Source organism: Parasteatoda tepidariorum, chromosome 4 (genome assembly GCF_982258835.1).
Source record: "Parasteatoda tepidariorum strain Cologne lab strain chromosome 4, Ptep-v5.0, whole genome shotgun sequence".
Taxonomy (NCBI): Eukaryota; Metazoa; Arthropoda; class Arachnida; order Araneae; family Theridiidae; genus Parasteatoda; species Parasteatoda tepidariorum.
The window spans coordinates 54731656-54759419 of NC_141758.1; the positions used below are offsets into that span (position 1 = coordinate 54731656).

Below are 27764 nucleotides of genomic sequence, written 5' to 3' on the forward strand. Positions count from 1 at the left end.
TAAAAAATTAAGATCAATCGTGGCTAATATGAAGCAAAAATGTTTATTTTCACTGTTATTTTTTAACTATTGAATCCAGAATGATAAAGTGATTTAGCCTGTGTTTTGCTTTGCTTATCTGCTAATGGATAAAAATTATTAAATGTCTTAAAATACAAACATAACATTCAACTAGTCATATTACTCTCAACGCATTTGGCATACGTGAAACATGTCACAATTTCTCTCTGGATTTATTAAGACTCATGAAAAAAAGTAAAAATTTGCTGATAAGCAAATCCATTATGCATTCATGAATGATAAGTATTCATTAAACCAAAAAAAAAAAATTTTTTTTTTGAACAAGATCGGTTGAATTGTTTCTGAGAAATCACCATTTACAGATAAAGCTTCATTAAAATTTGATTTCACAGAAACTATTCAAACTTAGTGTTTTGCCTTATAATATTACATTCTTTAAAATAATGTAAGATCTTGTATGTATGGACTGCTATTCAAAATTTTTCCGACTATTATTATATAGAATAATAATAAATAATTATTAAAAATTATTTTTTACTTGGAACCATCTTTGGATAAACGAATCGTATAACTATGTGCAAAAATTTTTTCAATTAGTTGAAGAAATTTCAAGATATAGCGAAGTACGCAAAAAGTGAAATTAAAATTAAGGGGGGGGATTTGGACCAATCTCCTGACCTAACTATTGAGATCATATTTCCTAGGTTGCGGTTACGTCCTATCAGAAAGTCAAAAATCCAAACCTGTTGAAAAAATAGTATGTTTACTCAGAGTTAGTACGTTATTGTGTCTGATTTCGTAATTTTAAGAATAGTCTGCACATATTAATTAACATATTTAACAAATTAATTAACGTATTAATTAACGTACCCTCTTGAAACATAAACAATGAGCCTAGCACGTTTAGATCCAATCATTAAATTAAAAGTTATTGAAGGAGATTCGTTTATTTTTTTTTTCGTATTTATTTTTCAACTGTGATTTCTTAGATTGAATACCATTCCATATAATATATTTGTTGGCTTTAGTATATATATATACTTATGTATTTTTTCCTTAGGGTGCCGCGGGATATTATGGAGCCGCCGGTCTCAGTGCCTATTGCCCCTTGGCAACACAAACATTACCTCCTGGTCCCTATTCCCCGCCAGATAGAACAAAACCTCCTATTGGTAATTACATTATTGCATGAACATACATTTTTAATTCTCTCAGGGATGCTTTATAACGTTCATATCAGATGTTCTAAGGCAGAAGCTATTCCGCGCGGTATAGGGAATTATGCTTCACCTCTATTGTTATACTATTAAAATTTAAAGTTAAGAGAACAGCAAGTTAAGATAAACCTACACTGTAAAGAAATTCAGATTAAAATGCGGTACGAAGTACCGTCTCTCAGGATGGCGGTACTTTTTACCGTAAAATCCATTTTTACCGGAACGTAGTTACAAAACAAAATGATGCTCCGTAATTTTTTATGCATAATGATATACCGTTACAGTAATAATGTACCCTGATATGATGTACCGTAATTTTTACAGTAATAATTACCGCAAAATTACTGAATCACTACTTGTTACTCAAATTACAATCACTCACTGTTACTCAAATTACTAATTAATAAACGTTACTGTAAAATTTACGATATAATATTTTACGGTAAATGGATTTCACGGAAAATGTACTTTATGACCGGTACTTTTATTCTGAATTTTTTCAATGCAAAGTAAACCTTGAAGTTTCAAATGCTGTTAAATGTTTGAAGAATATTAAAACGAAAAAAAAATTTGCAATATTTATTACACCACTACGTAATTCGAAAAAACACTGTCATAATTTGATTGTACTTCGATATTTTACAAATAATTTTTTTTTCAGCATTTGAAACTTCATGGTTTACTGTAGGTTTACAAGATTTCCCTTTTCCCTTTTTTCCTAATTTCAAACTACTTATGTGTGGGGGGAAATATTTCACCATGAAGAGTTTTTCTCTCGGTAAAGCATCCCTTTAAATCATCTCGCTTCATCATCAGATTGCCTATAAATAATAGTCAAGATTTCCTAACCTTATAATTTTTAATTAAAGAATGTAGAAGAAAATATTATTATATATTTAAAATGTACAACTCGAAAATGTTTCTTTATAATACTGAGTCGTAAAGTTGAAGCTGATTTCATTTCAATCAAATGATTATATAAATCAAATCATTATTAAGAAACTAATTTTCTTTAATCAAATCATAAAAATTATACTTTTATTTGGTCGAATGAGTAAGTGAAATGTTAATATTACATTATCAAATGTGTAATAAAAAGGATATATTTTCCCCATTGTGCACATCTTACAAAACTTAGCGAGACAGGGCTTAAATGCCTGTTACGTATTCTACCTTTTTACCTCGAAAAATTCCAGATCAGTTTACAAGATAAAAAACCGGCACTCTAGGTGCATTATTCGTAAAATCCATAATACAGTAAAATAAATTTTTACCGTTTAATATTATGCTTAAATTTTTGAAGTAATATTTATTTAATTACAACAAATTAGTCTTTTTACTGTAATTATAACAGTAAAAATTACGGTTTATCAGATTTTTTATTTCGAAACATGTTCCGGTAAATTGAATTTTACGATGAAAAGTACCGTCAACCTAAGACTTTTACCGGAATTTGATTCGGAATTGTTTGCAGTGCACTGTGCACATAATTAAATTTTTTTTTAAATAAAAAATGTTCTAAAATTTATTGCATGAATAGTCACAGTCTTTAGAAAAGGACCTGTATATAAAAACCCAAGTTTAAAAACTTTCCGTGGATTTCTTTTCATTTATTTTATTTTATAACCACCGTTGAACAGCTGACCCAATTTTTTGAGTTTACGACTACTAATATTCCGTAGTAATACTCCGTAGCCTCGTAATTTTGAACCCAATCCAGAAGACAACTGAACTCTTGGATCAAGTATTGGGAGAAATTTGCCTTCTTGAAGGACTTTTTGATGAAACAAACCCACGTTTGCATTGCATGGAAAGGAAGGCCACGAAAACCTCCCACGGTGAGCCTGACGGCAAAGAGACTCTAACCCATGATCCGTCTACCACTGAGGATATTGTACGTCAGCACTGTGAACGATGCAAGCCGGATGCGTAATTCGTATCGATCAGCCATCGTTGGGATTTGAGCCCGGTTCACCTTATTGGAAGGCGAACTCTCCATCCCCATAGCCATCATGTTTCAGTTTTTATATATTTAGAAATTAAACAATAGAACTTTTATTTAGATTTTGATTTATTTGTAATATATTTTCAGCTTATGCTCAAACCCTGCCATGGGGCGCACATTTAACGTATGCTCCTGCTGGCCCTCCAAGTCCAGAAAGGCGCCCTAAAGAAATTCTTATACCACCCGGTAACAACATTTTTATTGCATCTATCATACAGTATCTTTTAAAAATCTCTAAAAAATGTTTTTCCGGATTTATTTTTTAAATCAATATTAAAAATATATTCTTAAGTGACAGTTAAAAATGTTCAATTAATAATTTTATATTTTGACTGTCTGTTTTTTTTTTAAATAAGATAATCTATCTGAACTATAAGATTCATTAAAATATTTAAATTGATTATATCTATTATAAAACATTTAATAGTAATGAGATATATTGTGTGTTTTTTTCTTCTAATATTGGGCAATAATAACATAATTATGAAGTATATAAAGTATTATGTTTAGCAAACTTAATAAGCACTGCTAAGCACAGTAAACAAAAAACTAACTTGAATTTACTTATTTATCTAAAATTTCGAGAATAAAGTCTGATTAGACTTACTTTATAAACTCTTGTTCGAAGAATAAAATAAAGGATATTTTTGTTACTCTTTTGAACTGTTTATTTATTGAGATATTTTAAGAATTTCATGCCCATTTTTAAAATCTATAATGTAATTTTCTTACAAATCAAAAAAATAGTTTTTTTTTCTTTTTTTAAATAATCTAGGGGGCTTACCCCCCTTGCTCCGATCACAAACTCCCGCAACTGTCCCTCTCTCATCTTCGTTTTTTTTTTTTATCGATATGGCAACAGATGCAACAAAAATATTATTTTGTTTCTATGTAAACATTTATTAAAATTTTATGTAGAAGCATTTTATTATTATGTTAATCGTAATGAAAGGAATTATTACTTGGATTTGAAAACTAATCAATTGTACTAGAGAAAAAATTAAGCTTGGGAATACAGAGTGTGTGGCACAATTATAACTAATTTAAAAGTAATTAATTAATAATTTTATTTGTTAATCAGTAACGATAACATACTATATCATTCAAACTGAAAATGTTATTTTTCAGAGTCATTTATATTTTTTTTAAAATTTCGAAATAAATATTGAAAATTACGTTTAGCAACAATCTCTCTTATTTTTTTACATTATTTATTCATTAATTTGTTACTTTTGACGTCAAATTGAACGCGAGCTTATAATATAAAATTATCGAGAAAGATAAATAAAATTTTCATTCAGAATGGATTATCACCATTTAGAGCAAAAAGAAAATCAAAAAAATATATATATTTACGAAAAAAGCACTAAAAATTGCCTTCACTTTAGAACAAATAAGAATTTCAAAAAAAAAAAAATAATTATCACAAGAAGTTTATGAAAAGGCCGTTTCAGTTCAACTTTGTAGTTACATTTCAGCTGGCAGTAGATTGACCCACGTGATATTTTCTACTACAAGTTTAGCAATTAATAATTCTCAAAATAATAATCAAATGTTGATCATTTTTATTTCCTAGCACTCCCTTCTACTTTTCGGTACTTACGTATTAACGCAACCAGGCCAAAATTCGCATAAATCGCCAAATTTGGCGATCCTACTTACGGCAACCCTGCGTGTTATACGTGGTTTTTCGTAAAAAAGCAAAATAATAATAAATAATTTTGTTTTAATAATAATTTGATAATTTTAATAATAATTTCGTTTTAATAATAATAATTTGTTTTAATAATAATAATTTGTTTTAATAATAATAATTTTGTTTTGAATAATTTTAAAACAAAATAACATTAAAAACTGTATTAAAAATTATGTGTAATTAATAAATGTACATTTTCTTTCTATTCATACTTTCTTACTCAAACTTACAAATCGTGCCAACCTGGTTGCGATAATACGTAAGTACCAAATTTTCTCTACACTTTCGTAATTTCAAGTTTAAGAGTCTTATAGATTTTGCCCAATTTCCTATTTTAAATGAAACAAAATTTTGAACACCCGAAAAGCTGTAGGGGTGATTCTTACGATTTTTTATTAAATAGAGGGATGTATGGCTTAAAACTAATTCAAAATTTAATTTTTTGCGTAATTTTTTTCTTGATACTTTTAAGGAACCCTATTTCTTCTCAATGTTATTCTTTTTTTCAATCATTATTCTGAATGCATTACAAGATTACGTAACTCAGCGAGCTAAAATGAGTAATGTTTATTCAAGACATTACTTATCTCAGATACGGTTTAACTTATTTTATTCATTTATTGCATAACGTTAATATACCTACAAAATAATTCATTTGTGTGTTTGTCATAGGCGTCATGCAACCTCCTCCGAAGCCTCAACGGTCTTTTCAACAAGGGGGAACCTTACCTATAGGAAAAGGAATAAGATGCACACCTCCACCTCCTACAGGTCCACCCCCTTCTATACCATCCCCCCGCTCAGGCATGCCCAGGCCAATGGGTAAGTGTTCGTCATCATTGTATTCAGCTTCTTCGAATTTTTATGTTCCCTTTTTTTTTCATTATCATTCTCATCTTTTATTTACGAAAAGAAGAATATTGTCCCCAACCAAACAATAGATCAAAAACGTAAGCCGAAAATTTTATGGCGGTATAAAAAAAGGATAAATGCCGAAAGATTTTCAAAGAATTATTCAATTCGATTTTTTTTCTTCTTGGGCTTGGCTAAAATGCTTTATACAAATGCTAGTGATTATAACCTTTAGAGCCTTTTTTTTAAAAACTTTACTCATAAAAAAGTTTTATTCTTGATTTAATTTAATTATTTGAATACAATAATTTTATTAATACGTGTTAATATTCAAATTACTAGGTAATGAATATTTCCATTTGGATTCTTTTAACACTGTATTTATATATATATACACTGTATTTATATTTTATGAAATGACATTATTTTTATCGTAGATTTCTTCTTTTAAGCACTTATTTCATTAATAAATGTAGATTAATAGTAAATTAATGCATCGTACCACCCTTTCAAAATACACAGTGTGGATAAAAAGCGACAAAAAAAGAATTTATGAAAGTATTTTTATTAGTGTAAATACCTTTAATTCGATACAATTTGAACACTTTTTTGTCTTCGGGATTCCAATTTTCTACATTTGTAATGACTTTTTAAAGTATATATATATATATATATATATATATATATATATATATATATATATATATACACTTCTAATTGAATTTCATTAAAAGATTCTTAAGAATTTGTTAAAAGTTATGTAAGTGAAATTTTAAAAAAAATTTGAAAGTCGTAATTTTATTCGAAAAAATTTTTACAGTTAAAATTTGCAGTTACAATACTAAAAACTATACAGTTGAAATTTTTAAAAAAAATTTTCAGTGTCAATTTCGTGCCAATGAACTGCTAAGTGATAATTTTGTTCAAAAAAAAAATATTTTATCGGAAAAATACAATCTAAAGTTTCAACGCAATTGCAAAATAGTTAACGTTTTACCATTTTTGTTATGACTTGAGCTGGAAACTACAGTTAGAAATTTTAAACAGATTCTATAAGCTGGTGGAACTTGTAATTTGGTACTTGATCCTTTTTCAACCTTTTTTAATTTTAATTACCATGTGCATAATTTTACTTCCAGAAACAAGAGTGCCTCCATATCCACGTTACGGTCCTGAAAGAAGACATGAACCTCAAGGTGGATATCGGCCTCCTCCTGAGAGGCCTTTCTCTGCCGGGGCTCAACCCATCTACACAGTATCCCCCGAAAGGCACTACGAGCCTACCTACCGCAAGAGCTTTGATGGAGGCGGATATCTGTCTTCGCCCGAAAGGCGCTACGAGCCTGCCAGGGCTTTTGCCGCGGCGGCGGCTGCTGCTGCCCCGATATCTCCGTACGAGGAACCCTATTACAGCGGCACGGAGAGAATATATGGGACTAGATCAGGATCTGTGACGCCTGTCGTTGACGAAGAAGCAAGGTCTGTAACCTTATACTTAATACAGGTACAACAGAATTTCTAAATAAAATGTATTGTTGATCAATATAATCTGAAGAAAATTAAATCATTGTAATTTTTATATTGTTAATTCATCATAAAATGCATAATGTTATAGGTAAAAACTGGTTTCTATAGTTTATATTAATCAAAATGGTTTAATACGTTTATCATTTCGATTACATTTCACTGAGGAACAAAATTTTTTTTGCAAATATTTTATCTTGCCTAATTCGGCTTCAGGGACTTCAAATCTGCAATCGGTTTATCTCTCCAAGCTGCAGTTAACGACATATATATATATATATATATATATATATATATATATCATAAAGCATATCATTAGTATGAAAACTACATAGGAATCCAAGGTCGGAAGTGCCGTTAGGAGCGCTTCCTTATTATAAACTGCTTCTTCGTGTACTTCTGAATATACATGTATAGGGAAACGCCCCTAGTCAAATGCAGTGGCATTTCTGGGGATAGGTAAGCTCACCGGACAAAAATTTAGTCACCCTTAGAGAAGTCATGAAAAAGATCATTTAATAACGTGTTATACCGCCTTTAGATTTGATGACCGCCTGGATTCAGTTAGAAAGTGAGCCCACAAGGTTTTGCAAGTACGTCGAATCCAGTTTAAGCCCCTCGTTGAGAATTTGATCACGCAGATTCAGCAAATTGTGAGAATTGTGATTTTGGCGTTTTACCCGTTGTTCCAACATGTCGCACAAATTTTCAATGGGGTTCAAGTCAGGTGATTTTGCTGGCCAGCCGAGATATAATTGAGTGTCTGAGTGTTCAAAAACCAGTCACATATACTTGCAGCCCCATGAACTTTGCTGTTGTCATCTTGAAAAATAGGGGTATCGACAACACACTTTACATGAAGAGGGTGACGGAAAGGCAACTCCTAATTGTCCAGAACTTTCAAATAAACACGTTGGATCATGTTAGTGGCTCCCTCAGTTAGGAGCCCAATCCACAATAAGAAAAATACCCCAAGTCATGACAGACCCACCTCCGGCTTGAACCTATGCTTGCACACAGTCAGGATGAAATGCTTCATCTGGTCCGCGTTGCACTTGCAGACGTGCTTCTTTTGATTAAATGCAAAAACGTGTTTCTTCAGGCCATATTACATTCCGCCAGTCAGCAACTGTCCATGTTCGGTGACTTCTAGCCCACTGAAGTCGCGCAGCTTTATGTGCAAGTCTTAGCAATGACCTCTTGCAAGATGTTCGACTCCATATGTTCATTGCATGCAGCTCCATTCGCAATTTTTTCTCACTAAAAGACTGGGATGGATCTTCATTTAGTAACTGAAGTAGTTCCTGTCCAGTTTGGAAGCGATTTTGATTGAAAAGTCGTGTCTCCGGTCACTTTCATGCAGGATCTTTTTCCGACCACAATTCTGACGGCGTCTTTCGTGACCACGTATATTACACCACTGCTTGTAGACACGTTGAACAGTCAGCTTTGAAACGCCAACAAATCCAGCAACTTTATTCACCATATGACCATTGGCACGGCCAAGCACAATTGCCCCTTTTTACCACTCTATCACATCTTTACTCTTACCCATATTTACACACAATTTCCGCTTCAAACAAAAATATCTCACTGATAGCTACTTGTCTTTGATCAGATTGAAGCAGTGTGTATGCAATTGAGCACGTCACATGACCACTGCGTCATCTAACGAAGCCTAAGGATTCATCGGTGTTTCCGCTCTAGGGGGACTAATTTTTTGTCCGGTGGGCTTACTTATTCAATTCTAATCCTGACCTCTATATTTTGGCATGTGCATTTTGACAAAATATAGGGTGAAAATCTCATTTAAAAATTAACTATAGCTTTGAGAGAGAAACCAATTGCAGATTTGAAATCAGCGATACGAAAGTATCTAAGATCTGCTAAAAAAATCTTATTTAATAAAAAACAAAATATTTAAAATAATAATAATTGTTCCCTAATTTTATTTGTTATTATATGATTTGCTTCTTGCAGAAAGAGCTTCAATCCTGCAAACTACTCTTAGAAAAAGCTATAAAAAATAATATCTGTGTGAAAAATCTGAAGAAAAAAAAATGGTCTAATTACTGTTCCATAAGCATAATTTTTTCCTGACATTTTTTATTGATAGGAAGGGCTTAAAAATGGTTTTCATTTTAGCTTTTCCGACAGGAATGACACCTTTTTTGACGAGAATGAAACCATTTCAGCATATAGTAATTCATATCATATCAAGACGATGTTAGATCAGGGGTTCGTACATTTCTTAAATAACATTTTAGAGCATAGAAATTTTATAAAATGTGGAAATTACATTCAATTAAGGCACACAAAAATTTCGTGCCTGAAAAACAATATTTTATTTAATAAATAAAATGGTGCGTACCTGTACCATTTCCTAAATCAATAGACAAGCACTAGTTTTTTGATGAAATTTGTATTATTTTCATTTTATTTACAGAACTTGCAACTTTAATCCATCGTAGAAACATATGATCTATCTAGAATGAAATAATTATACATCTTCATAGAGTCGAATTTGTCAGTAACTATCTGAAGTTAAGAAACTAGCGTAGTTTAAAAATTTCTCAACAAAAAATGTTTACTTCAATTGAATGACTAATAGTTTATTAATGTCTTCAGAACCCTTGACAATAACAGAAAAATATGCGTTACAATATTAATGATAATTATATCATGAATGCGGATACAGAAACTGATGATGGTATGGCATCAAACAGTTGTCTGTCTTTCTAACATGTTTATTTGTGCAAATTGAATATAATATTCAATGACCCTGTTTTACTTTTAATAAAAAAGAAAAGAAACTAATTTGTGAATTTTCCAGCTTTGTCGCAACAAAAAGATTAATATTTTATTTTGTTTTCTTTATTAAGAAAAGCATGTATATTGACAATCAGTCTTTTCTAAACTAACCTTTGTATTTTGAGCAATGAACATATTTTTAATTAGTAACTTTACAATGAACATCTTATAATACTCTTCCTATAGATCATATAAAGTCTAGGTTTTTATCTAAAATGCCTAAGTACATAATAATTCTCATATTTTATATTTTGCTTAAAAATACAGGCATTCTGTAAAATTCTAAGTTATTCTGTAGAATGCCTTTGTTTCACGCATTGCATGTAATATATAATAATAGTCGTTCGTAAAATCTGACTTTATTTATAGAAAACTCTCTACCAAATAATGGTCGTTCAGAGAGTAAGTGGTGTGGGGAAAAAATTTCTTATTTTTTAAAGATTATATGATTTTTCATGTGCGAAAATTAGAATAGCATTCTTTCCAAGCAATGGCATATTTTCTAGTTATTGGTATTTTTTCCTTCAGAATTTTGTTTGATTCTTCTTATTTTTGACTCGATCTTTTGGTCAAAAAGAATTTTGCATAGTTATGGTCTTTCATATGCATTTTTGGAATATCTTTTGCTCTAAAAGAATCAGTAAAAAAATTATGCATTCATCAGGATACGTAAAATTAAATTTATTCTTAAAAAAACGAAACATTAAAGTTGACCTATTTAAAACGAACCATTAAAGTGGACCAGAGCAAAGAAGGGAATAAAATCATCGAAAAAAGTTTAGTTTTATTTAGTATATAGTATTATATAGAGCTCTGATTATTCATAACAAGTTATCTGATTTTTGATGAATTTAGTTTTAATTCTTTTTTTTTTCTCTGATGGTCGGCATCAAAATGTTTTGTTCTATTTTTATTTATTTATTTATTACAAATGCCCAGAAGATTGGCTATGACGCCAGTTCTCTGGCCTTCCAATATCTCTGTAGATTACAATTTAAAAACACAAGTGCAGAACACGAGTCAAGATGAGAAACATCAAAAATTTGATGTTGTCCACATAAAGTACAACATCAAACTATCAACAAAACAACTTATTCTGTTTTTTTTTACGTTTTCTTTTTTTCCTTTATTAAATATAAATTTGTAAATTTTATAAAGGATTAATAATTTTAAAATTTTAGAAAGGTTCTCGGAATATATATTAAGGGAGGTGATTGCGAAATACCCTGCAGACATATAATATTTTTTTAAAACCATGAATAAAAAACAATACTATCTCTTATAATTTTTTATTCTTAGAGTGAATCATAATACATATTAATTTCTCTAAACAGACTTCGAGTAGAACATATGGAGCGCCAGTTGGCAAGCCTTACCGGATTAGTTCAAAAAGCGTTGTCTACACCTCTTCGGCCACCCTCTCAATCACAACAGATCCCCACTAGAGACATCACTAAGGAAAGAGGTCAAGGAGGTCAGTCTCTCTGAACTCCAGTTGTATTTTTATTTTTATTAAATTTAAATTGTTGATATTCTAATGTAGTAACGAATGAAAATCATTTTATAGTAATGGTTAGTTTGTCTTAGAATTCCTGTGTATTCTCTAACTAGATCACCCTAAGAGCCTCAAATTTAAGTATCTCAGTTCTCTAATAGACAATCAAATATAATGAAAAAATTTTCTTGACCTTGTTTCTCTGAACAGTACTACCAAAAAAACTGAAAAAAAGCATAAATAAAGGTGCATAAGCAGAAAGTGATCAATGAAAAACCGTTTTGAGTGCCAAAACACTGAATTAAAAATAGAAACTCAAAAATTCTGAAGAAAATTGCAAACAAATTATATCATAGAAAACGGAGTTGATCAATTGGGTAGGAAAAAAAATGTATGGTGGAGGTAGGGGATTCGTTTGATTTTCTTGTGCAAGCATGTTTCCCTTACCTTATTGCTAAACCTCTTTTTTCATTGTTGTAACTTTTTTGCTATTTTTTTCTGAACCTTTGTGTTTCCCTTTTCTATTCTGTGTTCAGACGCAAAAAATGGTGTTTAATTATCTAACCAAAACGGCTGTAACTCTGTTTATGTGACCTAATTTTTGCTCTTTTCAAGTCTTACATCATCAAGTCAAGTTCATTTATAGCGCAAAGTTAAAAAAAATCTTTACTTGTTTCTCTGTTTTAAAAAGGAACATTTATGATTAATGTAACGCTTTGAAATGCAAATGTTATATATTAAGAAATAAATGCTATGAGGATGAATCTTTGCATGAAAACTCAATTTGTTTTGGGTAATAAAAACATATTTTGTTATTTTAAAATTTTCAAAGCCTTAAAATCATATCGTAAAACATGCACTATGCTAAAAAATAATTGCGATCAATCTCTGTAAAAAACTCTTGCTTCGCTATTAAACATACTTAAAATCTTCATATATAATGCGTTCCACATTTATTAAGTATGGAACATTTATTTATTAAATTCGTTTATTCCTGTCAAAATAAATAACTATGAAAAAATAATATCAGGGTTTTTTCATCTCAAAATAAAACACAAATGTATATGCTCACAATGCTGTTAGTTATAATTCGAACATAAATAATTAAAAATTGATTTTTTGTGCTGTAAATTTAATATCATGTTAAGAAAACAATTATTTATACTGATTTGCAACAAAAAATAATATAATAATAATAATCAGAATAAATAACTATGAAAATATATTATCAGTGTTCTTTCATCTCACAAAAATATGACACAAATGTATATGATCACAATACTGTTGTGTGTTACAATTCGATCAAAAATAATCAAAAATCAATTTTTTCCAGTAAATTTAATATAATATTAAGTAAATAATTATTTATACTAATTTGCATTAACAAAAATAGATACTTCAAACAATACATGAAAAATAGACTTTCAATGAGTATGACTTTCCATGATCTACTGGAGATAATTTCGAACGGATTTCGTAACAATATTTTTGACTTTAGAGGTCGAATATTTTAAAAATATCTTTATTGCTAAAATGACGATGAATCTAAAATTGAAAAAAATAAAAATGCAAAAAATGAAAATGCAAACTATAGAATGGAAAAAAATGACTTTATCATTAATTTCTCTATTTTTTAATTTTTTTAAGCATTTAAATATGTTTCGAAAACATGCATCAAACTAAAATTATTTATAATTTTAAAACCTGTGAAGGAAAAATATTAAATAATTTATGCATTGAAAATATAAACTTTTTTTCATATTTCTTTATAGAAGGATACTCTGAAGCACGATCTTCTAAGTCTTCTTCCTGTACGTCGTTAGCAGGTAAAAAAATAACTACTTATTCAACAAATGTTGTGCAATTTTTTATGTAAATTACATAAATTATACATAAGCTATGAAAGTTTAGTTCAATGTAATTGTAAATTGATCAAATTGCATACAGTTTTGAATTGTCTTAACGAAAATTGTTTTTTGGTATACCCTGTCAATGTTATGAATTGCATATTTTAGAAATAACGATATTGTAATAGTTTGAAGTTAAAAGTTCAAAAAATTCCACAAATTGTTCTATTTTATTTGTCAATGTAATATAAACTCTCTCTCTTCACTTGAATTTTTTTTCAAATGAGTATAACATCGTAACAATTTTCTGTGCTGATCAGAAATTTTCTTTAATCGTTTAATAAAGTTAAGCAAAGTAAATACTGAAATTAATCATTAATAATTGCTCTAAATATGGAATTTGTTCATTTAAATTTTCAAGATAAATGATTGTAGAAAAAAAAAACCTTAAATATTCTAATTGATTTTTATATACGGTAACTTAGGATATGAAATTAGGGACACAAAAATGTACTTTCCTAAATAAATATGTATCTTACTCTTAAAGAAAAAAAAGGGGGGTAGCTCTAATATAAAAACAGTATCTTAATAGTTTGGCACGAGTAACAATGACAGACTCCTTAAAGTAAAATGTGTTGCGTTTTTCTTTAAATTTGTAATTAATTGCGCAAAATTAGCAAATAATTATTTATCTAGTTTTTCTAAATATTATTTGTATATTGTCCAAAGTACCCAAGGCAATGTTAAAGTATATTACTTTTGTCAAGTCATTTAATTGCTTATTATCTGCTGTGGAGAAAAAACGGAAGTCAACTTTACGAAGTTTTTGGTCGAATGCTAGCGCTAAATTCATTGATTTGGGTTTTTCCACCTAAATGGTTACAGAAAGTAATACATTTAGATAAAATATTTCATTTTTGTCATTTGTTGACTTGGGCATTTTAGACAATGCCTACCATATATTTATGCGAAATATTTTATTCAATGCTTCTTTATAATGTTTTTTTTTAATAAAGAACATAAAATAGAAAAAAATTGAGCTCTAAGATATCTATCTGGAATCATTAGAATATGTAAAATAAACAATTTTTAGTTATACATAAAGTTTGAATAATTTTTTATAATTTTTTTAAAAATATAGTGAATTATCAAAAGGGCTAATATTGTTTTAAAAAAAGTTTTTATATATTATTTGCTTGCATCAGAAAAATTAGCTATCTTAATTCTGATGACAATTCTGATAGCCACAATAGTTCTTGATAGTGATCACCAAACTTACCCCAAACTATGTTATTCTTATTTAATATTCTTTCATTTCGATACAACAAATATCTAGCTGTTAAAGAAAGAAAATTTGTGATTATTTATGTTATCATGAAAGACAGCAATTGAATCAAATTATAAATATCTAGCCCCTTCAAGATCATGATCACGTATATGTGATCAATTAATTTTTCATTCACAACCAACAAACGAGTCTTTCTGATTCACACAAGATCACACTGACATAATCTTAATACTGTACCTTCGTGTTATATCTCGTATTATTTAGTATGCGCACACTTAGTGCGTATGAATTTGAAGTTAGCTCGCCAGGGTAAGCACTTCTTTCTCCATCTGCACTGTAAAAAATTCCGGATCAAATTATGGTAAAAAGGACCGACGTTCAGTGTGCCGGTACTTTTTATCGTAAAATTCAATTTTACAGGAACATGTTACGGACTAAAAATCAAATATACCGTAATTTTTACAGTAATAATTGCCGTAAAATCACTGAATCACTCTAATTAAATAAGTATTACAGTAACATTTACTGTATATTTTACGGTGAAAATGGATTTTACAGATGATGCACCCAAAGTGCCGGTACTTTATACCATAATAATTTTATCAGGAAATGTTTACAGTATATTGCTTCTTGTATTAGTACTCATACGTACTCTTAGTACCTGCAAATTCGGAGTTTTCGGGCGTGGGGGTGCGTTTCTTTCTTTATCTGCCAGTCCTATAGGGGTTAAATAAATCCATGTATTATCAAAAATAAATTACATTTTATGCATTCTGGTTTTACGTATTGATCATGATAGAGAGAATTGTTCATACATTTCACTTTCATACATTCTCAATAGTTTCTTTCATCAAATGCCTTTTTTATTATATTTTAGATGAAAATTCTGAGCCCCAGTTAGAACACCACTCATCTAAATATTCTTTTAAAGGTAAAATATTCAACATAATTTACATTTTTTTTTCTATTTTAATATAAATTTTAAAGTATGTTTTTGTTTATTCTGCTGCACTTTTTCTTGTTATTAGTTATACATAATAAACTTATTTATTTGCCTAATTTTGTTTCTGAATTTATTTCAAATTTAACTGAATGCTTGAGTTCAGGAATTATAAAATGACTTAAGTTAATATTATAACCATTAATAATCTTTCCATAACATTTTTACTCTTAACATTTTTACCACACATGCACTATTACGTTGCCGGATAAGGCTTTTTAATACTCGGCTGTTTGTCCCATTATAAAATCGCACAATTCAATTACAAAGTCAAAAGTAAAATTCCAGTTCAAATTAAAATAGTTTTTGCTTTGCATTAGGTCAAAAAAAAGTTTCCAAGTATTTTAGACATAGAAGCTTTCAATTATTGAATGATATTAAGAAATAAAATTATCTAGATAATTTTTGGTTAGAAATCATATCATTTACATAAAGAAATTTAAAAATGAATCTAATTTTATGAATGCAAATGCTTATATGTTCTTCAGTAGTGAATAATTTTTCAATATTTGTTTTAGTATTTATCACATGCTTTACGTTAAATTGAATATTTCATATATTCATTGTTAAAGACATTCTTATATAAAATTATTTCCATTTCCTTTATTTTGTACTATTAAATGGGATGAAAATTAAGCTTGAAGATTCTCCAATTACCTTTGATATTTTATTTCATTTCTTATTAGTAGAATAAATATAAAAGTAAAACTTAAAAATTTCATTTTGAATTTCATAAACATAAAAGCAAAATTATTGATAACTATTTTGAGTTGAAAGTATTTTTTCATGCGAGCTTATGTTTCAATTTTCTGAAAGTTGGTCTACGTATTTAAAAATGTATTAACAAATTATTAGTACAAAAAAAATTTATTAATGAAAATACTAAAGCTAAAAAAGAAGTAGAATAAATTTAAAGTACTAATATTAAAATTAAATAATCGTTTTTAAGAATTATAAATCATCTTTAATTTACAATAATCAAAATGTATAATAAACTATATCTAAATCATAGTATACAGAAATATTTCATCGTTTCAAAATATTATAGAAAATAATATTTCTGAATGAATATACTGTAAAATTTGATTTAAGCTATTTAAACGAAACATATTTATTCTAAAAAGGGTAAAGTTATGGAATCGAAATTGTTGTTATTAAAGCTGATTTTTATCATAAGATAAAATAATTTAATCCTTTAGTTCATAAAGTATTATATAAAATCCTAAATTAATTGAACTAGAATACAATTAAGGGCACTTCAAAGTTCCAATTATTTTAACGATATAATTAAATATTTTAATGATATAATATAAAAACATACATGCTTTTGCCAATTTTTTATAAATGGAGCTTAAAAAAGATTTAATAAAATTTAAAAAGTTTGCCCATGCTATCCGTCCTATGTAAAAAAATTTATACTTAAATAAAATTTTTATTTTTACCGAAGTGGTGATGATTTTTATCCATAATGAAGTAATTATTTCTCATCGCTTATCATTTGACCATTGTTTTTAATTCAATTTTCTAGAATTTTAAATTTTTTGTACAGTTTTTAATCATTTTTGCAATTTTGAGCTTAATTTTGCTTATTAAATATTTTTTGATGTAAATTTTGGTATTATTAAATTTTTGTATGTTTTATGCGTGTTCTTTTAAAAAGCTTTGTAGTATGAAATGTTTTTGAAATTTTATTGTTGTTTAATCAACAACAAAAAAAACTGTAATCATTTTGAAGTATTTAAGGACTTGAAGCATTTTGAAAGAAAATAAGAATTTTTGAAAATTTTTTAAACTTATTTTAGAATTTTAAGAAAATGTAAAATTTAAGGTAAATTTTAAACAAATTGTCAAAGTTTATTCTTGTTCTGTAATAATACTGAAACTTCTTATTTGCCTAATCTAAATTATTTACTTAATATACATAGACAAATTTAAAACTAATGTCTAAATTAACGCTATCTAATCATGTTCTAAATCATGAAATTTAAATAATGATAATGCTGGAATTTTCGTTTAAAGGAAGGAGGAAATTTATTACAAAAATTTCTTTTTTCTTGTATTTTACTCATTTTAATTCTTTTTATATACAAAGTGAAATAGAGGGTTATCTGCATTCTCATTCCTTAATACATATTTTTAGAAACATTGTCAAAAATAAAATAAAAATGCGCAATTATAAAAGTCAAAAGTTATATTTAGCGAATGCTAAAAAACGCTATTAAAATCTACAAAATCACTATTGAGAAAGACAGGTATGAAAGCATCAAAGCTTTTTTGAATTTCGGTTGTAAATTAAAGTTTTTTCTAAAGCTCATGCTTCAACTGTTCCTTTAATCTCTTATGCAGTCCACCAAATTGGAATGTCAAAAATGTTTGGTTTTTGTTGAAGTAGGAAATTAAACACACCAAAATATGTTTGGTTGCTTGATGAACAAAAGATAAGTTGAACAGATTTTTAAAAGACACCATCAAGTTACAACCGGCAATCAGACTCGTTTTAATATTGTCAATTTTTACCTTCCTCTATAATGATTCGTCAGATAGATTTTTATACCGTTTTTTTTTCCTCAGAATTAATATTAATCTGTGACACATATGATGAGATAAAAGTTTGGACAAAACTACCAGAATATAGTAACATTTACCGCATTTCTTGCTCTATGGGAACACCAAAAATCTCAGTAGTTTTTACCAAAGCTCTTTGGTAATGACATCGATGAAATTGAAAATAAAATATGGTTTTATAATATGAAATAACATTTGGTAAATCAAATGAAATTTGTTATTTTTATAATGAAATCGTAGAGCCTGGCATATAAATCATTTATTCGTATAAATTTGCATTTCAGTTAAGTATTTTTTACTAAATGTGTAGTAATAAGAACTATAACTTTAAAACTAAAATTTTCGGTAAACCGTTACCAATTAAATGGAAAAATTATCAAATGAATGGTTTAAATGCCGTATAATTTAGTTTCTAATACCAGAAATATGTTTGTTTTTTTTTAACAGAAATGTCATTAACCATAAAGTACGTTAATTTTATCGGAATTTTTTCTCAGAGTATTGTATGTACATTTTTTTATTTCAATTTCGATAAAGATGAAAAAAATATATATTAAGAACTGAGATTACTCAATACCCTGTTTGTTTTGTTATTAATTAAGCTAAATGCTTAAAATATATACAAAAATGTCCTTTTAAGGAGATTTTTTTTTTGCTGGGAAAACAAATACAACGTAATAATGAATTTTTATAGAATGAAACTAAATTGATAAATTTCCGTTAAAAAATAATGCATGCCCAAATAATATTGAATAATAACTGATTGTGTACCTTACTGTAGAAGAAAAGTCTGTGTCGTTCTCGGACGAAACCACCACCGTCAGCTCACCCGTCCATCAGAAGCAACACTCCCCTCAACACGCAGGTGAAACAATCTTTCTTACTTTAGCCTATACCCCAGCTATATTTGTGTTCCTAGATAATCTTATCCTATAGCTTTTATCTTTCCTTGTCTTCATTTATTTTACTCTGCAGAAAAATATTTAACGTGAAATTTTCCGATAATTAAACCAATTTCTTTCTTGAAAAAATCATTTTCTCAAGTTTTTCTTAATTAAATTAAACATCCTTAATCACTTGTTTAAATTTTTTAATTTTATAATCTGAATGTTATAAATAAAGAATTACACTGTTAAAATTTTCTCGGAAAGAATGGTTAAATGCCAATTTATTGAATGGTTATTTTACCATATTTAAGCAAAACAGTCAAATAACCGTAAATAAAGTGTTAATCAAATTTTTAGGTTTGAGAAAAACTGTTTATTAACTGCTTTCACCTAATACGGTTAAGCAACCTGAATTTTATCGTACCAACAGGAACGACCTAATGCAACTACTTAGTTCTTCGCAAATGCGTACATATCATAGCCGAGCAGGCTTATCTGTCAATCTCATGACCGGCAAAACTGAAATTCGAGTCCTAGTGTTGACACTATAATATTTCTTCCCTTCCCTTCAACGCATGAAGAATTTCCAGTGTCCGGCACTCTCCAATGCCCATTACCTTACGGAAAGCCGAGCTCTTATGTCTAGTTAAATAAAATAAAAAAAAAATTTTATGTTCTTGAAAAATGCTAGTTGTAAATGATTAAAAAACCGTATAGTTTTGTATTCATGGTTTTTTAACCATAATTTTTGTGAATGGTTTCAAAACCATAAAGGAGAAAAATATTTTTTACCGTAAACTTTACGGTTAATCGGATGGACAGACAGCTGCCAGTTATTTTACCATAATTTTATAATCAAAAATTTAACAGTGTATATGTCTTTTTTTTTTAAAAAAAAAAAAAGCATACGTAAATTATCATATGTTCCAATTTATTCATTTCTTATTATTTTATTCAACTATTGGACAAACCGATCTTTCTTGAAAAATTATAACTCCATTTTTCCATAAAAATTACAATTCCTTTTTTTCGGAAGAATAATAACTTCACTTCTTCTTAATTAAAAGTCCTTAACAACTTGTTTAAACTTTTTAATTTTATAATTTGATTATTATAAATAAAAAATTACATTTCTTTTTTTTTTTTTAAAAAAGGGTAAGTAAATTATTATATGTTTTATTTTAATCATATGTTTTATTATTTCTTTGTTATTATTTTTGTTAAAAACCGATCTTTCTTGAAATATTATAACTCCATTTCTACATAAAAATTATAACTTTATTTTTTTCTTAGTTTAAAGTCTATTAAAACTTGTTTAAACTTTTTAATTACTTGATCTGAATGTTGTAAATAAAAAATTACTTTTTTAAAAACGAAAACCGTAAGTATCATTTATTTTACTTATTCATTTAATATTATTTAATTTAACCGTTAAATAAACCAATTTTTTCTTAAAAGATAATAACTCCATTCTTTTCTCATAATCTGCTACTATTAAAAAAAATTTAAACTATTTAATTTTATAATCTGAATGTAACACTGAGGAAACGATATCGTCGAAACTGCCTGAATAAGGTAAAATTTATCATTTTCCTGACTCTATGAGAACACCATACTGCTCTATAATTTTTACCGTAAGGTTTCGGTAATGATTTTTAGAAAAATTAACGATTAAATAGGGTTTTATAATATTTCATAAAATTTAATAAAGTGAATAAAATTTGGTAATTTTATTATGATACCTTAGCACATGACAAAAAAACTATTTATTTGTTTAAATTTACTTTTCATTTTTGCTCTTTTTTTTTAACTAAATCTGAGGTAATAAGGACTATGATTTTGAAAACTGGAATTTCTGGAAAAGGAATTAGCCTTTGCCATGTGAAAGAAAACATTACCAAATAAATGGTTTAAATACTGTATATTTTTTTCCTATTACGAGAATTATGGTGTTTTTTACCAGAAATTTGATTATCATACAGTACGGTAATTAAACCAGAATTTATGTATAAAGAATTATGAGCCTTCTTTTTTCTCGTTTTAATATAAAGGAAGAACGAATGAATTCACATATATTTCTCATTTATTTATTAGCATTTGTTTCAAAATTCATAAAAAAATTCAAATTTTCATTTTAATCATTTTAAAGAAGTTCATCATAAAATAATATTTTTTTCATTTCAAAATAAAGAAATGAAATATCACAATTAACTTTTTAATAAACCAAACAAAATTTTTAAAATAATCGGAAAGGGATTGAAATCTTCGTTTCTTAGAATTAACTTAATATACACTATTTTGTCAAGCCCTACTGAATGTAAATAAAAGCATGAATAAATTTAATTAAATAAAATATTTCATTAGTACATTTAATGGAAGAAAATTTTTAACAAATGCTTTGCATTTTTCTTCTAAAAAAACTAAAACTATTTATTTTAAAGCTGTAAGATTTGGTTCTTTTTTTTAATTATGCATAGCTTTTATATGAACGTAAAAAACTAAAAAGGACTGTTTCGTAATTTAATTGAAAGACAGAAATTTTATTATTTACTATCCATTCCCTAGCTGTTTTATAGATAAAAGGCAAAGTAAGAAAGAATGATGTCAAGATAATCTCAAAAATTAGTAACATTTAGACGATATATGTATTTAAGTATTTTTTCATTTAATATTATGCTTTTTTTGATCAAATTTCTAGTCTATTTAAAATGCAATTTTAGATGCAAAACGGTTAACACTTACATATTTCATTCAAAATTATTAAAAAAATTTCTTATGTTATGCAATGTGATACTAAATTTTGGATTTCTCTTTAAGTGTCACTATTTTGATAAATGTATAGTTGAATGGTATGTTTTTAGCTTATCAAAAAAATATTGACTTTATTTCAAAATGCATTGAATATGTGCCATACCTGAATTTTTAAACACAATTTAAACTCCCTTGATGTAGCTTTCTTTTAATATGTTTATCCTCTTTAAATTAATAATATATAAGTAAGTGTTTAAATGTTTAACAGAAAAATTATTAAGTTAAATGTAATAACCAATATTGTTGTAGTTTAATTTTTATATAATGTAACTAAAACAATACATTTTCAGAATTAGTCTAAGTTTTCATACACCCTTCATAAATGAAAAATGAAATAATTTAAAAATATTTTTCGCCACCCTTTTTTAAGATAGTTCATTATTTAATTATTATTGAAACAATTTTTGCAATGAGCCACAAGCATAACTTTTATTTTTAGTTCTGACTATTTATTATTTTTTTAAAAAATGAAGTATTATTTCAAAAAACCAAGTTTTTTTTTCATAAAGAATCTTAGAATTAATTCTGGAAAGTCTAAAATGTTGTTAAGAAAAATGAAGATTGTTTAACAAAAACTTTCAAGAAATGCTAAACTAATTGTTGACTAAAATAAAATTAATTTCATTTTTCATAAATATATTTTTTACTATAAAGTCATCAATTATATGATGTTAAAAATACAAAAAGAATCCATTTAAAAAAAGCAAGCGTAATAAAAAGTAACACAATTAAAAAACATTTATGCGTAACAAGTTAGTGTAGTGATTGCACATATTTGTATCTTATGTTCTTGTTTAATACAATTTTGAATGTCATTTGGTTCTATTGCACTGTTATCTACTATGTTATGAATTTACAGAAATTGTACAGAACTTTTTACTATTTCATTTTTCTATTTTTTTAATCATGAGTATATGTATTATTAAATGTTTCTTTTATTGGTATTTATTTATGCTTTTATACTTCAGTTATGTGCAACTTCAACTTCAGAGTAAATGTTAATCAAACAAGTGCTCTTAATATGAAATATTTTAATATAAACTAGAAATAAACTAGTGGTAAGATATAAATAAATAAACTAAATCAAGTTTAAATAAAGCATATTAGTGAAGTTTTTTTTAAATTCAATCTTAAAAGAAGTCTAGAAAACAACAACAATCATCGCAATTTATTTTAAGATGTATGAAACATTCTTAAAAGACTAATTTCGTTTAAATTATAAGAAAGAGTGATTAAGTTTGCTGGAAAATATATCTAAATATTTTCAATGCTGTATTTATGAAAATATTCGTGTTATTGTAATACAATAAAAGTAAAATTTCAAGTCTATTGTTGTGGTATTTAACTTATATGATAATTTTAAAGCATCCAATATTTAAATATTTGTTTAATAATATTTATAATTATAATTTTAATGTGTTCAAAACCTATTTACATGAAATTTTTATTGATTTAAGGGAATTTGATTACAAAAAATAGTAGTTAAGTTTGCTATATGACATTTGATTGAAACTTCAAGTAAAAGTAAAATTAATGGGATACTTTTCGAAATTTTAAAAAATAGTATTGAATTTTTACATTCCATTTAAAATAAAATTTAATGAAAAAATTATTAAGCTTAATATAATAAAAGCTGTAATGCACAAACGAGTCTAAAAAAATTCTAAATTTTCAACTAATACCAAATTATTTTACTATTCGAGCAATATACGATTTATTAATATACTATTCGATTTTTGACCTATACCTAATTAATATAATTCGGCTTATACGAATTTTGTAAGAATGTACCAAATGTCATTAAAAATTCAATCTTTATTGTATCTATACACTGATGGGAAAAAAAATCTATTAACCAAGAAAGAGTTGTGCTAGATAAACTAAATTTGGTAGACTTGTTTATACAACTAAAAGATGATGTCTATTTAAATTTCGCGCTTCGTGCATAAGTTCGGGGAGAGTAGCACTACCGTGAACGTGCGAATCAGGGTTGCTTTAAATATGTGTTCTACAGTCCGTAAGAGTTATTTTTTTTTAAATTCGACATGGTGAGTTGCTGTTAGTCAAAAATGCTTTAAAGAAGACGAAAAAGTCATTATCAATATCTCACTGACTTTGAAAGCTGTCGTGTAAGAGGTGGATTTGGAAGCAGTGGTCAAGGTAAGGTATTGAAGACCGGGTTATGCCGACCACGCGACTCTACTCAAAGGGTAGACCACCATACACTTTTCGCTGCAGACACAGCCATACACCCGTGTACGGTGTATGGCCTACTGCATCAGCATCAGAAATTCGAGCTGCAATTGTCACTGCAGTGACACAAAGAACTATAACAAATCGGCTACTTCAAGTACAGCTCCGAGAGGGACACCCTGTAGCTTGAATTCCACTCACCCCAAACTACTGCTGCTAACGACGTGAGTGGTGCCGAGTTAGAGCTCACTGGAGGACAGAGACGAGATCACTTGTGCTTTCTGATGAAAGTCGAATCTGCATTGGTGCCAGTAATAGCCGTATATTGGTTAGCCGTATCTTGGTAATAGTCGTATATTAGCCAGTATAGCCGTATACTGGTGGGGACTTACTGCCAACTTGTCTCTGGCCTAGGCACACCAGCAACAGTGACAGCAGGTTATTCCACGCACCTTGACTGCAAATTCGCACTTCAACCTGGTGATTCAACCTGTTTTGTTGCCATTCATGAGCAGAATTCAAGGGGATATTTTCCAACAGGGTAACACTCGCCCTCATACTGATGTTGTAACGCAACATGCTCTACATAATGTCGACATCTTTAGTTGGCCTGCTTTTTCACCAATCGAGCACGTATTTGACGTCATTAGACGACAACTTAGCGTCATCCATAGCCAGCATTAACTATTCCCGTATTGATTGACTAAGTGCAACAGGCATACATCCCGCAAAATGACGCACGGCATCTGTATGACACATCATGTTATGTTTGCATGCTTGCATTCAAACTTTTGGTGGTAGCAACAGTTATTATTTTACCTGTATTTCGCATTTAAAAGGGTTTTTCCCTTAATTGCATTTACCTGCGATCTTAAAATTTTAATCGATTAAATACGTTACTCAGACAAACTCATTGCCGAAATTTCATCACTCTAAATAATCTTTTCTTGCCGTTGGGATTTTTCTCCAGTATATATAACATTGTGTACTTATTGTAAACATAATAGTTAATAGTAAATATGATTAAATATATTTACAATAAAAAAAAAACACGAATTCTTTTGGTGAAAAAATCGAATAAAATCACATAATCGTTGGTTTAGAATCACCACCTGAAATGTTTGATTTTCCTTAATTAACAATTTTTAATTAGTATAAAGATTTTTTTTTTATCTTTGGTATTCGCCAGTGATAATAAAATGTTTTATATTCTATAATGTTTGAAAAATTAAGTTCTTATTTTCAGCTGAAAGACCTGTGAAACCAGCCATCAAGTCCTCCCTCTCTCTTCGTAGTCAGCATTCCTCAGGTACATCCTCACAATCAATTTTAAACAAACTAAACAAAACACTGTACACCGTAGAACGTACAATGTAAAAAATTTTACAGTAATATTCATTTTTAAGTGAACATTAATGTAAAAATCATTTTATATCAGAGATTTTCTTCCGTAAAATTTTACCGTAATTTAATCCCTATTTTCTTATACTGTAAATGAAAATACTGTAGATGAAACAACGAATTTTTCTTATATTTTTACTAGGTTTTTATTATATATAACATTTTTATTAAAAAAAATCTTTTCGAGCCATTTGTAATAAAATTAATTTTTGGTTAATCTTAATTTATCGTAAAGTTTCTGCAAAGTTTCATTTTTAACTGAAACTTTGTTTATGAACCGAGGGGATACTGAGCTGTCATTGTGAACTGAATTTCCATTCCAAGTAGATCCTTGAAGCAAACTCAGCTCTAGATCGATGGGAACCAGCTTGTGACAGTTGTGTGTGTGTAAACGTTGGCTAATGCTCAATGATAATCACGTTACTTGCCATTGATGATTGTATTATCCTTTTGCATACGGCTGGTACAACATGTGGACCACATGTTATGGTACAAATGGTGCACCGTAAGCAAAGGTTTAAAGTGTGGAGCCTTAACTTCAACAGGCTGTTGCAGGAATGATTTACTTTAGCTTGCTTTTAAACATAAATTTAATAATTGTGTTGCAGTTTCAGTTAATGTTATTTTAAAAAAAAGCTCCATGGGGAGAAATCTGTGATTGCAATTATTATATCTTACATATCTTGAATATTTAACAAAATAGCAAATTAAAACGTTATGATAACTCACAAAACGTAGGTATAATGTAGTCGAAGCAATTTTAAAAACATTTTACTAATTTTCACGCTCATAACTAATCTATTATCAAATGAATTAAATGAACACTTAATAATGATTCCAAAGTCAGCTCTGCATTTTCTTGAATTTTGCCAAATAAAAGTTTTAATTTTTATTTCATTTCGAAATTTATATTTTTTGAATAAATTTTGGATAGAAATATTAAATTGCAAATTGCAGCAAATTAATATTTTAATCTTGATATATTTTTAATAATTTCAGATATAAAAGTAATTTATAGAAACTTCTTCTCGTAAATATTCATTAAAAATATATATCTATTTTTCCAGATGTTGATTCTGTTCCTACTCAGTTACACCCTCCCGTAGTTAAAGTAACCTCAGCAGGTACGATTTTGAATTTATCATTTCATTTATTTTAATATTTACCAACCGTTGCCCATGGCTTTACCCGCGAGGAAGTATTTTGTTATCACGATATTATCACGATATTTTCTAACATCTTATTGTATTGAAATTTAATAATAATTTAAAACTTGTCCGTCTGCCATTAAATCACACAAACCGCCGGAAGTATGAGTTTGTATAGTATAATATATATATATATATATATATATATATATATATATATATATATATATATATATATATATATATATATATATATATATATATATATATATATATATATATATATATATATATATATATATATATGCAACAAAATAAATAACTACAAAAAACACTAAGAAAATTAAGAAAAACAATAAGTTTCATTTATTGCGCATAAGCTGCAAGTAAACAGAACTCATTAGATAAGTTCAAAATGAAGATGAAAGAAAGGAAAAGTGCAGACATATGGAGAATAAAAAAGGGGGGAAAGAAAAATAATAATGAAAAAAAATAGCAAACAACTGGGGGAAAAAAAGAAAAAAGGATAAAAAAAAATTAAAAAATCCGGAAAATAAAAGATATAATCTTTTCATCAGCCCACACGATTATATCCGCAAAAAGAGTGCATTCTGATATTGTATCAATATAGCCAGAGCAAAATATATTAATACAATAGTGTGAGGAGCACTAAAAAATTACAACAAGTAAAATAGAACACAATAAGTAAAAATAGCACGTAAAAGCAGAAAATAAAAGAACATAAAAAGAAAAAACAGAATAAAACAAAATCTATAAAGCTACTGGCGAATTCAAATGTACTTACATGAACGGGAAATTTTTCAAGAATGATTTAAAGAATATTTTCATAACAAGATTGCCAGATTGCAAAATCTGACAACAAAAGCGCAAATTGAGCGTAACTAGAGGAGTTTTGTTTTAAAATGCTGTTTTTACTGCATTGCTGAAGAGCGTTTGATTTGTTAGTTTTAAAAATTCTCATCAGGACACATCCATTGCGATA

General features: G+C 27.9%; 1 protein-coding gene across 16 annotated transcripts in view; it reads left to right on the plus strand.

Annotated features, from left to right (window-relative positions):
• Positions 1 to 27764, plus strand: part of LOC107442885 (coiled-coil domain-containing protein AGAP005037) — a 330755-nt gene that overhangs the window by 266468 nt on the left and 36523 nt on the right. For 6 of the 16 annotated variants that reach the window (XM_071182301.1, XM_071182305.1, XM_071182308.1 and 3 more), the window contains 11 exons: positions 1082 to 1193; positions 3331 to 3429; positions 5612 to 5761; positions 6931 to 7270; positions 9461 to 9553; positions 11461 to 11600; positions 13394 to 13447; positions 15634 to 15687; positions 19103 to 19186; positions 25459 to 25521; positions 26681 to 26737. In XM_071182301.1, coding sequence (XP_071038402.1) covers positions 1082 to 1193; positions 3331 to 3429; positions 5612 to 5761; positions 6931 to 7270; positions 9461 to 9553; positions 11461 to 11600; positions 13394 to 13447; positions 15634 to 15687; positions 19103 to 19186; positions 25459 to 25521; positions 26681 to 26737 — 1246 coding nt within the window. The remainder of the gene's footprint in view (positions 1 to 1081; positions 1194 to 3330; positions 3430 to 5611; positions 5762 to 6930; positions 7271 to 9460; positions 9554 to 11460; positions 11601 to 13393; positions 13448 to 15633; positions 15688 to 19102; positions 19187 to 25458; positions 25522 to 26680; positions 26738 to 27764) is intronic. The other 10 variants (XM_071182306.1, XM_071182307.1, XM_071182310.1 and 7 more) reach the window with 3 other exon arrangements.